Source organism: Oryctolagus cuniculus, chromosome 1, assembly GCF_964237555.1.
Source record: "Oryctolagus cuniculus chromosome 1, mOryCun1.1, whole genome shotgun sequence".
Lineage (NCBI taxonomy): Eukaryota > Metazoa > Chordata > Mammalia > Lagomorpha > Leporidae > Oryctolagus > Oryctolagus cuniculus.
Window position 1 is genome coordinate 177,549,214 of NC_091432.1, and position 15,760 is coordinate 177,564,973.

The 15,760-nt window shown below is 38.0% G+C and overlaps 1 protein-coding gene across 8 annotated transcripts in view; it reads right to left on the minus strand.

The window, feature by feature from the left end:
* Positions 1-15,760, minus strand: part of ZDHHC21 (zinc finger DHHC-type palmitoyltransferase 21) — a 117,775-nt gene that overhangs the window by 73,941 nt on the left and 28,074 nt on the right. For all 8 annotated transcript variants that reach the window (XR_007924083.2, XM_051857808.2, XM_051857814.2 and 5 more), the window contains one exon: positions 14,060-14,198. Coding sequence is in view for 7 of the 8 variants with exons in the window: in XM_051857808.2 (XP_051713768.2) it covers positions 14,060-14,198 (139 nt within the window). In the remaining variant the exon portion in view is untranslated. The remainder of the gene's footprint in view (positions 1-14,059; positions 14,199-15,760) is intronic.

A 15,760-nucleotide genomic window follows, 5' to 3' on the forward strand; every position in this document is an offset into this window, starting at 1 on the left:
TCAGCACTACCAGCACTTGGGGCTGTCCCATGCACTGTAGGGTACGCGGAGCACCCCAGGCCTCGACATGCTCGAGGCAGGCAGCACAGCCAGACTCCCAACAACAAAAATGCCTCCAGACATTACCTCCCCGTTGAGAAACTGTGTCATTGATAAGGGATTTAATTTTTCTCTGTTTTTCAAGAAGGAAAATAGCTTGTATCACATCTGAAATGTGTCAATGTGACCTCTCATAAAGACAGAGTAGCAGCCACTTTCACATGCAGAGGGTGTGCTCATGTGGTAGTTACTCTTCCATGAAAATGAGTAATTTTGCTTTAACCTTAAAACAAAATCCTATTGCATCTGTTTGGTTACCCACTTTCCAGAATGGCCCTTAGTTTAAGTTTATTATATTCTGAAATGTAGACAAAGAAGTTACAACAGGGTTATTCTCTACAACTCTCCTCACTCCCCCAGCCCTCGGGTAAAAGGCATTCTTCCAGCTTTACTACATCCTAATGGAAATTTATATCTACAGGGGAAAAAACACTGTACATGCTCTCTAATGGCTATCGCTGAAGGTTCAGAATTCTTTGGTACACTTATGTATGCAACTGTGTTACAGGGTAAATTTCACTGGCATCTGACGGCCAAGCAGAAAAATTGTGTCTGCCTCACCAAATTTGCAGAAAAATTCTACAAAAGTTGGAATAATTCAATAAGAAAACAGGATAACATATTTACTTACTCTATTTACCATTTAATGCAATGCTACTGTGTTTGGTAAAAGTTCAAGAGTAAGACAAAGGTGCTGCCAGGTTTTAACCATTTAAACTCAAAAATAACTAAAACAGTCTTTCAGAGAATTAAGTACTGCTAACCCCCCATGCAAAATGCTATAATAACTGTGACTAAACATGTCATATAGGCACATTTAATGATGACATATTGTCAACCTGGTATTTCAGAGTAAAGGTAAGATTTATTACAAGGTCTCTGTTTCATCTGTCACTGAAAGCTTAGGAATATGTGACAAGCAGAACTGAAAATTGCTAGAAAAATAGCATTCTTAAACTGGTTTTCTCTACTAATATGAACAATATATATGATACTACTTCTCTCAAGTCAACACAAAAGTTGCCAAGGGACAAGATCTCCATCAGCATTTCAGGATACACAAACAAAAAGCCAGACTGCTTTCTTATGCACTTTAAAAATACTTTTGTTCTCATATTAATTACACTCTTCTTGGCTATCTGTGACTACTTTAGCCAAAACCGCAAAAAGTTAAACATATATTTCAGAATTTTATCCATTCTTCAGTGTCTACAATAAATAAATGATATTGTAGATATTAAAACAAAGGTTAAGCTTAAAGTATTCCTTTTAAATGTCAAATAAATAGAAATACTCAAATACTGATTTTATATATATATTTCAAATAGCAGAAATGCTCAAATACTGATTTTATATATGTGTCATATATATATATATATACACTTCAAAACTGATTATATAAAAAAATTAAATTAAATCATAAAGGGACTTACCAATATGCAAAAACACCTACGACCAAATATTCTATTTCGACTCTGTTAGAAAAGGCTAGGCAAATAGTTGTACGGCACACTCCTACAGACCCTTAGCAACGCCAATAGACATCAGCCATTTGGAATAATAATAATGTATCTTCCTAGCAGAAGAGTTGGCTCTGCTGCTAAACATTATTTATTTTCCTGTTCTGAATATTGGCAGCATGTCCTTTATCCAAATTCTCTCTCCTCTCTTTCCCTTCTGTCACCCTATTCTCACAGCCTTAAATGCAGTTAGCATGTTGTTTGCTGCTCTTCATCTAAGAACAAGTTTAAAAGAATCAATCAGAAGTTATCCGAATCTATTTTGCCTGAAAACAATTTAAAAGCAGTAACTTTTAACTACAGTTTTATGTCACAAATGATTAGCTCCATGATTGTGAATACTAATGACCACATATAATTCATTAAACACACACACACACGATTTTCTCATGAAGAGAAGTAGTAAGCATTGCCTGCAATCTGACTGCTGGCTGATATATATTTTCAAAAGCATGTTTTATCTACCATAATGTCTTCAGAAGATGTACTAGAGTCTTTATTTTAGACAAACTACTAAAAATGGTTGCCTCAATGAAAAAACAGCAACGTATGACTCCACGAATCAGGAAGTTCAACAAGCTTCGTCTGAAGACCAGAACTTACAACACTCTTAATTTTGGGTTTTTAAATTTATTAGAGGTACAGAGACACAGAGACAGAGCTCCTATTCATTTGTTCACTTCCCAAATGCCTACCACAGCCAGGACTAGGATGGGCTGAAAACAGGAACTGGAAACTCAGTCCAGTTCTCCCACATGAGTGGCAGGAACCTAAGAACTTGAGCCATCACCTGCCGCCTCTCATGATCTACTTTAGCAGGAAGCTGAAATCCAGAACCAAAAATGGGAACTGAACCCAGGCACTAAGAGCAGAGGCATCTTAACCAGCACCATACCCAGGAGGCCAAATGCCCAACCCCCCACATTAGTACATTTAAATCTGTGTTTAAATTTTTTAAATGCTAAAATAATATGGGGGTGGCTTCAAAGAGTATCCTATCAAGTGTTTTTTTCTGTGTTGGACAAGTTATTGAATCTGTCTGAATCTCACTTTAACTATAAATTGGAAACTACATTATTTATCCTTTCAGAAATATTTCTACTGAGTAGACAGTTCTCACTAGTTCAAATAACATACAAATCTGAAATAATAGAAAGTAAAAATTATAAAATATGACTAATGAAACATTCATGGATCAAAATGTAATTTAAGAAATTACACTTTAAGAAATTAAAATATATAATGATATCTACCTTCATATTTAACTAAAAAGCTGTAATTTTCAAGTATTGGTTTTGCTATACAACTATCAGACAAAAAATATTATAATTTAACAATATACCAAATTACTGAACATTTGTATTTTATCATTTACTATGACTATGTGACATACCCAAATATGAATCTTCCAAAGATGAAAGTTTATTTTCTACAATATCCATCCATTTTATTCACTTAAAATGTCAAAACACTCTCCAATCTACAGGTTATAAATCCTTACAATGGTTTTAATCACAGTAAAGTTTTACTGACTTTACTGAAAGTAAGACATTAGTTTCCCAAGACATTTTAAGTAAAATTCAACATTATATTGGTATGATAAATGCACATGATGGTCAAACTAATATAATGTCTAAAATTTGAAAAACCTTCCAAACATCTGAAAGCTTGCAATCTTTATTGATTGAGTGATTCTAACAAGAGATGTTTGATTTAGCCAGACCCATTAATGTAGAATTAAACTTACTACTCAAATTTCAGACATTTTTCTAAACATGCATTTCTTCTTAACACTAATTGAGAATTTTAGGACTTTTTACCTAATATTTTCAAAGAAGAAAGTAAATACTATTTTCAGGTTTGGGGCCCTTCTTAGTATAGAAGATAAATCAATATTTACAGCTTAAATAATAAATCCTAGGGGTAGATGCTCAGCCTAGTTGATAAGATGCCTGTGAACCACAATAGAATGCCTATTGCGTGTGGCTCAGGATTGTGACTCCAACACAGAGGTAATGACCCAAATAACTGGGTTCCTGCCACCCATGTAGAAGACATGCACTGAGAGTCCTGGCTCCCAGCTCTGGCCAGGCCCAGCCCAAGTCACTGCAGGCACTTGGGGAGCAGACCAGTAGATGGAACCTTTTTCTTTCTGCCTCCCAAAGGAATGAATAAATATCTAAAACAACTTAAGGGACAGGCATTTGGCATGGGGATTAAGTAAGACTATACCCCATATTGAACTGCCTGAGTTTAAGTCATAACTCCATTTCTGACTCCAGCTTCCTGCTAATGTGCACTTTGGAAGGCAGCAGGTGACAGCTCAAGTTCTTGTATCCCTGTCACCTGAATGGTAGACCCAGATAGAGCTCTGGGTTCCTGGCTTTGGCCTGGCCCAGCCCTAGCTGCTGGAGGGTATTTGAGGAGGGAACCTGCAGATGGAAGCTGTCTCCATATACATTTCAAATAAATAAAAGGAAAGAAAAAATGTTAAAAACCGAAACAATCCTAAATTTCTGCACTGACTCATTATGCACTGTGAAGTCCTTACCTCCTACATCTCTTACCTCTTTCCCTTAGCAAAGAATATATTCAAGTATATCCTCCAAACTCCACATATAAAAATCTTTTGAAGAAAAACATATAAATCATTGAATATTCAATGACAGATGGATATTTTAAAACTAAAGAAGAAGAAATAAAAAAGTATCACATTACTGTCTAAAGGAGGGGTACTTGCAAGGACTACAAGAGTTTTTTCTGAAAACAAAGTGAAGAGAGAAATGAAAGAAAATCACTCTTCTGACTGTTCATTTCCCTACACTTGTGAGTAGCCTACTTTCTCTCAACTCTCTTTCCCATGAGAGTAACCATAATGTACCCATTTTCTACCGAATACAAGTGCTATTACAGTAACAGTCAAAGGGAAACCCTCTTTTCTTTTGTTTATTGAATAAACACTTTCACCTAAACAAAGCAAAATAAACACACACTTATGAGTTGTTAACATTTTCTTTTACAATCCAGAAGCACACAGCTTTGGAATTTAAAGATGGCTAGAAAAGATACTATGCTGCCATCTATCTACTGAACGCGTAAGGGAATGTAGACCAACATTTTCTTTTCAGTGGGACGTACAGAGAACAAAGGGGTCAAAGTCCATGACATATTTCACCTGCTTCATTACTGCAACAAAAAAAAGATGTACAGCGGTGACTACTATAATCTCCAAAGCCAGTTCAGGAACTTTTGGGGATCTTTATTCTACATCTCAAATAGTAGAAAACAATAGCAACAAGGTAAATGAATGAGGTTTCTGACACTATCTGGCAAGTTTACACATATAATCAAAACCTGGATATAGTTTGTCTGTTTGTTGTAGGGAAACATGAAAGAGGCACAGTGAAGGATTTATAAAAATCAACATCAGGCAAGAATACTTCAAGAATATTCCATTGTAATAATTATTGTTTTAAAAAGTCAATGGTAAAAATGGTGATTTTTAAAAATATATTTTGCTTATTTGAAAGGTAGAGTGACAAAGAAAGGAATGGGGGAGAGGGGAGAGGGGAGAGGGGAGAGGGGAGAGAGGAGAGGGGAGAGAGGAGAGAGAGAGAGGAGAGAGGAGAGAGAGAGAGAATGAATTAATGAGTCTTCCATCTGCTGGTTCACTCCTCAGTTACCCACAATAGCAAGGCTGCAATGGGTCAAAATCAGGAGCCAGGTACTCCACCCGAATCTCCTACATGTGGGGCAGGAACCCAAGCACTTGGGCTATGATCTGGTGATTCCCAGATACACTGGCAGGAAGCTGGATCAGAGCAGGGGTGAGACTTAATCCCAGGCACTCCAACATAGGATGCATTCAGCCAGGTTTTAGTTTGACCCAGTATACCACAACATCTACCTTGTTGGTGACTTTTATACAGAAATTCTTTTTCTACCATATAAATGTCACCTTTGAAAAAACTGTCATGGTAACAATAATGTTCCATCACTTCAATTTAGAAATACTTTCAATACAACTCGATTTTATTAACAAATTGTTCCGTGTCCAGAAATAATTTTCTTCATCTTCATATTTGGTTAAGTTTTACTTCACTTCACTAGGCTAATCCTCCGCCTAGTGGCACCGGCACACCGGGTTCTAGTCCCGGTCGGGGCACCGGATTCTGTCCCGGTTGCTCCTCTTCCAGGCCAGCTCTCTGCTGTGGCCAGGGAGTGCAGTGGAGGATGGCCCAAGTGCTTGGGCCCTGCACCCACATGGGAGACCAGGATAAGCACCTGGCTCCTGCCATTGGATCAGCACGGTGCGCCGGCCACACCGGCCATTGGAGGGTGAACCAATGGCAAAGGAAGACCTTTCTCTGTCTCTCTCTCTCACTGTCCACTCTGCCTGTCAAAAAAAAAAAAAAAAAAAAAAAAAAGTCCACCATGAATCTCATTCCCCAAAGTCAAACAACTCTTGAACCTTACAACTACAGAAATTTCATACTGCACAACTCCACAGAATATCATTTACATAGCCAATGACATGAACGTTATCTTCTGGAGTTGTACAATTAAGCAGCAATGATTAAAACCACCTGGGAAGAAAGTTTTTTTGAAAAAATGCTACTGCCATAGACATTTATATAGACAGGCTGTGTGAGACTAATCTTCCCTCCAAGAACATTATTAAAAGCCAGATAAGATCCAATTAATTAATAAAGAGCTGTTTGAAGATACTGGATAGTAGCCAAACTAGCCAGAACTTCAAAGGCCAAGATCCCTGAGCAAGTAGAAATGCACTAAGGTGAGCCTTACATGGTGCCCTGCTTTTTACCCTAAGCTACTTGCCCACTCATAAGCAACACTGCATGAAAGGCCAAGGACAATTGAAGATTCAGGGCATCCTGCAATTTCACAGGGCTAGGGAAACAACTGAAGGGCACAATTCACAGTAAACACCTGTTTTTCAGTTGAGACCTCAAAAGAACTGCACTATGGGGATAACGACAAATTGAAATCAGTCCATCACAAAAACAAAATCAGCAATCATAAATCTTTACACAACAGCAATAAATGTGATAAACGCCATCTTCCAAAGAACTTCTGCATTAAGATCAATAGTCTGGGGGCCAGCGTTGTGGCACAGAAGGATAAGCCTCCCCCTGCTGCACCAGCATCCCATATGGGTGCTGGTTCATTTCCCAGCTCCTCCTCTTCCCATCCAGCTCTCTGCTGTGGCCCGGGAAAGCAGTAGAAGATGGCCCAAGTGCTTGGGCCCCCGTGCCCATGTGGGAGACCCAGAAGAAACTCCTGGCTCCTGGCTTCAGATTGGTTCAGCTCCAGCCATTGCTGTCATTTGGGGAGTGAACCAGTGGATGGAAGACCTTTCTCTCTGTCTCTCCCTCTCTGTGTAACTCTATCTCTCAAATAAATTTAAAAAAGAATCTTTTAAAAAAGGGACCAATATTCTGTTATTTAACATTAGAAATAGTGGTTACACAGACCTGACTGGATTAACATGAGTTTTCTTGTATATTCAGTCAAACAAAAGAGCATATCTAGATAAAGAATCTATCAACCAGATCTTGTAAAATCTGTTAAACAAAACTTACCGGGCATGTCAGAACACAAGAGCAAATATACAGAAACAAAGAGACAAGAAGTCGACAGAAATGGACCAAGGAGGTCTCAAACTTGCAGTTAGCAGATGCAGACATTAAAATAACAGATTAAAAAAATCAATCAAGGCAGAATGAGTTCTCACTTGAGAAAACTATAAAAAGAGTTTTAAAAAATGCCATCAGAAGTGATAAGTTAGCTTAAATCAAAAATTCCAAAACTGGCAAGAAAAGAAAAATAATGGATCAAATAGAAAATAGAAAGATGACAGAATTAACATCAGTTACAGTAAAAAATTTACTATTCCATTTTAAAACAATGCTTATTAGACTTGTTTTCTTTTGTTTTTGTTTTTAATGAACTAGCTGCTATTTATAAGACACATATGAGGAATAAGAACTAGGAAAGTATGAAAGTAAAAACCTTTGAAAAGGTAAACCATGGAAACACAAAAAGAAAGCTGACATAGCTAATTATGGGAGAAAAACCATTTTAAAGCAAAAATCATTACTATAGTAAAGAGGTGCTTTTTATAACAATATGAATCAATTTACCAAAAAATACAATTCTAAGTGTAAATGTGCTAATATATGACTTCAAATTCACAACATCTAACTCAATGAAATAATAATTCATTTCAATGTATATTGAGTTTCCACTGAATAATCATTTTGCTTCAGATCCTTGAGATATTTGGGGCTGTACAAACTATAAACTATTTTTCCAAGGTTTCTTTAGAATTTAGCTATTTATCTATTGATAATTTAGCTATATTTTAGTTAAATTTAAATAGGTTAGAAATACTGTTGATAAACCTTCTCTTTTTATATATTTTATTTTTATTTTAAAATTTAAAATTTTTTAAAAATATAATTTTTTAAAATATATTTTACTTAAAATATATTTTTATATATTTTAATAAAATTGCCTTTTCTTACTTTGGACAGCATTGTTGTAAAGTTCTCTTCTCTGTACACCTAACTTGATAGTATATTAGGGGGCTTCAAAGAGTTCACTGAAAACTGGAATTAAAGATAGTGTATTTTCTGTGAACTTTATAAGGTGCTTCTTTTATAACATCACATTATTCATTCAGAGACTAGGTCATAACAAGAATAAAAAACACTAGATTCCTCAACAGAGGCAAAATGATATCGGAAATGTTATAACAAACTTTGGACGTTTATATTTCATTATCTCCAATATGATGGTAATTATAAAAGTATCCCACTTAAAATAACAAGGATACTATAAACATCTAGGCTGAGATTAATTCCAGGTCAGTATTACTAGACAAATAATCTTCTCACATGTCCAGAATTATTTATTTCTTAATGTTTATCACCCAAATACAATTGTCCCTCACTATCTGTAGGGAACTGCTTCTACAATCATCCATGGATACAAAATCCACAATGCTTAAGTTCCTTATATAATATGGGATATGTGCATATGATCCAAACTATTCTCCTGTAAACTTTAAATCATCTCTAGATTACTTAGCATACTTAATATAAAGGCTCTTCTAAACATCTATAGAAGGTGCGTATTATGAAAAAGAACTGCATAGATCTTAAATTCTTCTCCCCCAACATAAACACTTGATTCAATTTTTCCACTAACTTTTTGAAGGCCCTTCATACAATGTGAATGCCAAGTAAAGAGCTGCTATACTGTACTACCTAGGAAACAATAATGGGGGGCGGGGAGGCTGTACATGTTCAGTACAGACACAACTTTTCCCCGAAATGCTCTCAATATGCAATTAGGCGAGTTCTTAAATAAAATTTTTAAAAAATCTTCTGGTTCAGTATTACATCCTCTTTTGATGACTGGAATTTTCTTTGTCTATCATCAGTCTCCCAGTAATACTGTTGAAAGGTCTGTAAAGTTTTCACAAAGTATAACAGACCAAAGAAAAAATGTTTCCTTCTTCTAAGAGCTTTCACTAACACTAAATGTAACATAAATGGAACATCTATTATATACCAGGTACTTTTGCATATATTATCTTATTTAATCCCATTATTAGTCACTTTTCAGAAGAAGAAATGACAACGCAGAGAGGTAAAACAATGTGTCAAAGGCTATACATGTAATTAGAAAAGGCAGGCTTTGATCCTACATGTGTTTGCTTATAAAGGCCAAGATTTTCCCACCTCCAGGCATGGCAAACTTAATGTGAGAAGTCATACAGCTAATACTACATGCTAAAAAGAAAATACAAATACTGCAAGCTAGACAGCCTCTGTCTCTGCCACTCAGCTCTGCCATTGTAGCACAAAAGAAAAAGGTAAACAAACGAAAATAGCCATTTCCAGTAAAACTGTATTTAAAACAATTAGGCGGAGGGCTAAATTTAACCCAAGATTCATAGGCTGCTGTGCTGCAACTCAATGCGCTCCTTCTTACACAGCCTCCAAGCTTCTCATTAATACCTCAAAATGTTTTCTCTCATCTTTTACAAAAGTATGACCTTCACCCTACTTAGCCATTTTAACACTTATCTCATTAGGATCAACCATTTGAAATAGGCTACTCAGGGAAATATGTACAATTCATAGTTATGGTTACATCTTCTAACTGTAATACCAATTATACCACAGACTAGTCTATACATAAGATGAACTTTTCTAAAACTATGGTATGTGTATGCACTACATTCTCATAGTGAAATTCTGTTAAATGCCTATATTTAAAGATCTACCTTTTGAACCTTTTTAGTTATCTGTATGTAATTCTGATTGCTCAAGTTATATTTAATAATATTAATAAGTTATATTTAATAATATTAATAAGCACAAAGCCCCCACTAATATATATAGCTAAGCAACAACAGCAAATATCCTCTTTCGATTATTCAAAATGATCACAAGCAGGCAAACATTTGGCCTAGCAGTTAAAACATCAGTTAAGATGCCTGTGTCCCAGGGGCAGTGCCTGGGTTGAATTTCCAGATCCAGTTCTTGATTCCAACTTCCTGACAATGTAGCTCCTGGGTGGCAGCAGGTGATAGCTCAGGTAGCTGGGTCTCTCAAGCAGTTGGTCTCCCTAAAGGAGACCGATATTGAGTTCCTGTCTCCCAACTTCAGACCGGCACAACCCTGGCTGGCACTGGGGAGGGAGCCAGTGGATGGGAGCAGTGTGTGCCTGCCTCTGTCTCTGTCTCTCTCTCTAATCTCTCGGGGGAAAAAAGATTATTTTATATAAGAAGATTGAAAATACACAGAACTTGGCCGGCGCCGTGGCTCACTAGGCTGATCCTCCGCCTGTGGTGCCGGCACACCGGGTTCTGGTCCCAGTTGGGGTGCCGGATTCTGTCCTGGTTGCCCCTCTTCCAGGCCAGCTCTCTGCTGTGGCCAGGGAGTGCAGTGGAGGATGGCCCAAGTGTTTGGGCCCTGCACCCCATGGGAGACCAGAAGCACCTGGCTCCTGGCTTCGGATCAGCACAGTGCACCGGCTGCAGTGCGCCGGCCGTGGCGGCCATGAACCAGCGGCAGGGGGGGACTTTCTCTCTCTCTCTCTCTCTCTCTGTCCACTCTGCCCGTCAAAACAAACAAACAAAAAGAAAATACACAGAACTTAAAGACTCTCTCACTCTTTCCCTCATTTCAAAATTTAAATGTGTTACCACCATTGAACATTGTATTTTCTTCATACAAAAGATTTAAACAGTATAACCTGGTATAAATAGTAAAGAAACATTCCCCTTCTCTATCAAGGGTTTTATACTTTCTTCCTTCTCTCCCTCCCTACCTTGCATCCCAATATGCTGTCTCTTGGTCTCGGTCTCTCTCTCTCTCTCTCTCTCTCTCTCACACACACACACACACACATACAGTATCTAAAACAAAAACAAATTCAACTCCAAATAAAATGGAAAGACTAATAGGCAAAAACACACAAGATCAGTTCAATCCCAGCTCTCCAACTAGAACAAGCCGAATAGTCACTTCCTGCCTTTGTGTCTTTTAACTGCTACTACATTCTATTTCCTCATCTATAGAAATGGGGGGAAATCATATCCACTTCACATGATTGCTGTGAGAATTAAAATGAGATACTCAGAGAATAGTGTTGACACAGTCAAAGAATAAAAATATCCTAGTTTCTGCTACCATCACCACCACCCCCATTCCAATGTGGCCAGGTCTCAAGATTTCCTGTAGTTCCTCCACAAAATGGGGAAAGCAATGCTGCCTCAGATGTTATCTATACATATGAGGGTACAAAAGCACTTAAAAAAGTTTGTGGAAAATTTGAAATGTAAGTTTTAGTGCAAAAAGAATGGAATTCAAGCATAACTTCATAATATTCATTTTTCATGAACTTTTGAAAGATTCTTATATACATGAATCTCAAACTCCATTACAAAAAAATAAGCATTATTTTCAAAAACAATTTTTTGAGAGGCAGAGAGTGAGCCAGAAACAGCTCCCATCTGCTGATTGACTCTCCAGCTGCCTGCAATGGTCAGTGAGCTGAAGCCAGGAACCAGGACTCAATCCAGGTCTCCCATGTGCGTGACAGGAACCCAAGACTATGAAGCCATCCCCACTGCTTCCCAGGGTCTGCATTAGTAAGAAGCTGGAATCAGAAGCCAGAGCCAGATCCTGAACCCAGGTACTCTGATATAGGATGTGGGCATCTTGACCAAAGTCTTAACTGTGAGGCCAAATACCTGCAGCCCAAACTCTTTTTTTTGAAAGGCAGAGAAAGAGAGAGAGAGAGAAACTTTCAATTTAATTACATTTTCCACAAACTTTTTAAAGTACTCTTATATAACTTTTTTTTTCTTTTTTTTTTTTTAAACTTTTATTTAATGCATATAAATTTCCAAAGTACGACTTATGGATTACAATGGCTTCCCCCCCATACCGTCCCTCCCACCCACAACCCTCCCCTTTCCCACTCCCTCTCCCCTTCCATTCACATCAAGATTCATTTTCGATTATCTTAATATACAGAAGATCAGCTTAGTATACATTAAGTATGGATTTCAACAGTTTGCTCCCACACAGAAACATAAAGTGAAAAATAATAGATGATTTTTTTAAATGATGATGAAATCAGATCAGACCTATTGTCATGTTTAATCCCAGTGAGAGTCAAGTTGGGAATTGATAATTTCTTTTTTTTTTTTTTACAGAGGATCAGTTTAGTATGCATTAAGTAAGGATTTCAACAGTTTGCACCCCCATAGAAACACAAAGTGAAACACACTGTATGAGTACTCGTTATAGCATTAAATCTCAATGCACAGCACATTAAGGATAGAGATCCTACATGAGGAGTAAGTGCACAGTGACTCCTTTTGTTGACTTTACCAATTGACACTCCTGTCTATGGCATCAGTAATCTCCCTATGCTCCAGTCATGAGTTTCCAAGGCTATGGAAGCCCTCTGAGTTCTCCGACTCTTATCTTGTTTAGACAAGGTCATAGTCAAAGTGGAGGTTCTCTCCTCCCTTCAGAGAAAGGTACCTCCTTCTTTGATGACCTGTTCTTTCCACTGGGATCTCACTATCTGTTCTACTTAATATGACTGGTTTAGATCTGTAATTGATGCACAGTTATTCTTAAGTGTTCAAAATTAACTGAAATGTGATCCCTGTTGAACATGATGGTGGGAATGGGAGAGGGAAGAGATGTATAATTTGGGACATGCTCAGGCTGACTTGCCCCAAGTGGTGGAGTTGGAAGCATACCAGGGGATTCCAATTCAATCCCATCGAGGTGGCATGTACCAATGCCATCTCACTGTTCCAGGTGATCAGTTTCAGTTCACAGTTGGTCATGGTGAAGGGACTGGGAGTCAAAGGGAGCACATAGACAAGTCTAGTACCTGCTAACGCTAACTGCTGGAGTAAATAAAGGGGAGAGTGATCCAACATGGGAAGTGAGATACTCAGCAGACTCGTAGAATGGCAGATGTCCTAAATAGCACTCTGGCCTCAGAATCAGCCCTAAAGGCATTCGGAGCTGGCTGAAAAGCTCATGAGAGTATTTCAGGCATGGAAAGCCAAGACACTCTGGCAAAAGATCTTATATAACTTTTTAAAGCACCCTGCAGCCAGTGCCGCAGCTCAACAGGCTAATCCTCCGCCTTGCGGCGCCGGCACACAGGGTTCTAGTCCTGGTCAGAGCGCCGGATTCTGTCCCAGTTGCCCCTCTTCCAGGCCAGCTCTCTGCTATGGCCCAGGAGTGCAATGGAGGATTGCCCAAGTGCCTGGGCCCTGAATCCACATGGGAGACCAGGAGAAGCACCTGGCTCCTGGCTTCGGATCAGCGCGATGCGCCAGCCGCAGCGCGCTGGCTGCAGCAGCCATTGGAGGGTGAACCTACGGCAAAAGGAAGACCTTTCTCTCTGTCTCTCTCTCTCACTGTGCACTCTGCCTGTCAAATAAATAAATAAAAGCACCCTGCAAAACCATCTTATCATTATTAATAAAAAGGTCCTTTTTCTCAGGATCTTAACAGTTCCTTTGAGAACATTTAAAAAGCAAACCAATTCTATGCTTTTAATGCTGAAAATAAGAAGTTACTATTTCCCATTGTTTTATTCTAGATATTTTTATTAAAACACAAGTGTTGAAAGATCTTTTCTAAAAAGAGACACACAATATTAACAAATAATCACAAATGGATTTGGTTACAAGGCCATGTCAGGATAGGATCCACCTTCTTAATTCCAATTCATTCTAACACTTAGCATTTGAGAGTTCATTTTCAGCTCTTTGTTGTTTTTAACATTCTGCACTTAAACAAAGCACATGTTAATAACCGCATACTATGACTGTTCTAACATTAGTGAATACAAACATTTCTTACCAAATTACGCTTTTTGAGTGGAAGAAAATAGTAGTAGTGGCAGAAAGAAAACATCAGTGCGTAGCAAGTGAGAAGCTCAGTGTAGAAACACAACTGCAGAAAAAGCCAATGGTTATCTTCACCAACACAATTGTTAATCCTGAAGAAAAGAATGAAAACGAAAGAATATTTTAAACTTAATAAGATGCTCATTTCAGGATGTGTGAGATTAAAAATAAATATAACTTCATAACAAATACAAATAACTTTCAGGGATATATGCTAGAATCACTCAAACCTAAAAGCAGACTGTACAAAGAAAAGATAAAAATATGCCATCTTGGATTTGTAAAGCACTTTCTACTTTAAAAAGGAAATCCATGGATACGACCCCTTCAACTCACAATAACCGTGAGAAGCAGGGAGAGCAGATGGTAGCCTCCTTGTTTCACCGATAAGGAAATGGAAACAAAGCAGGTAAGACACTTGCCAAGGGATGTACCGTGAGGAGAGACGGAGCTTGAAAGAGCAAGAACACTCTTCTGTACATTGCTCTTCTGTTACAACCTTCTAACTGTAGGCAGCCATTTGAATGCTTCGAAATAAAATAGTTTAAGTTTGCTACTCTGACATAACTGCTAAGCATTGACAATTTTTCTTCTTTTTAAAAATCTACAGGGGCCGGTGCTGTGGGGCAGAGTTAAGCCACTGCCTGCAGTGTTGGCATCCCATAAGGGCACCAGTTTGTATCCTGGCTGCTCCAATTTCTATCCAGCTTCCCGCTAATGCACGTAGGAAAGCTGCAAAGGATGGCTCCAGTCTGTTGGACCCTGTACCCATGTGGGATACCCAAAAGAAGCTCCTGGCTCCTGACTTCTGCCTGGCCCAGCCCCAGCCATTGCAGCCATTGAAGGAGTGAACCAGAAAATGGAAGATCTCTGTATTTCTCCTTGTCTCTTTCTGTAACTCTGCTTCCCAAATAAATAAAGTAAATCTTTTTAAAAACCTACAAATTGCCTTGCACAAATATTTTCATTTAAATATAGCATTACACTGTCACTCAAAAATTAACTGAAAACAGTTTCAGTTCCTAATTGAAATGTAGTTAACGTGTGTCACTACCTACTCTTAAAATCAAATAAAGAAGTGAACTAAAAAACCTTGCTTAAGTATTTCTTAGTATGCTTTGTAAACAAGAAAATTTGTTTTTTTGTTTTGTTTTGCTATTCGTAAGTAGGGTTGCAAGAAGGGTGTTTATGTATGCATTTCAGATGCACTTTAACAACATTTGCTTTAAAAAAGGATGATGTACCCTTCTCATTCCCAAGGAATTTGAAAACAACTACTGTGATCACAGCATATTTCTTAGCAGGAGAGTGACAAAGAGCACTAAGGTACTCAATCCATATGTAAGTGTTCTTTTTGTAACTCTGAAACTACTCAGAAAGAAATGAACAGAGTCAGAAACACAGAAGAGATGGAGGCAATTTGACAGCCGACCTCCAAATCTAAAGCTATTACGCAGTTGAGATAATGCAGCCTCTGAAGACACCAAAAATTCTGTTTGCTTCCGATTTCCACTGTACATTTCCCTCACTCAACACCTCAGCAGAGCTCTGTTAGGAAAAGTAATCATGATAAGACTCTTAGGCCCCTGGTCTACTCTCTTTTCTGATCCTCCGATCTTTTCTACTTCCCCCTCCTTCTGGCCAATATTGTGAG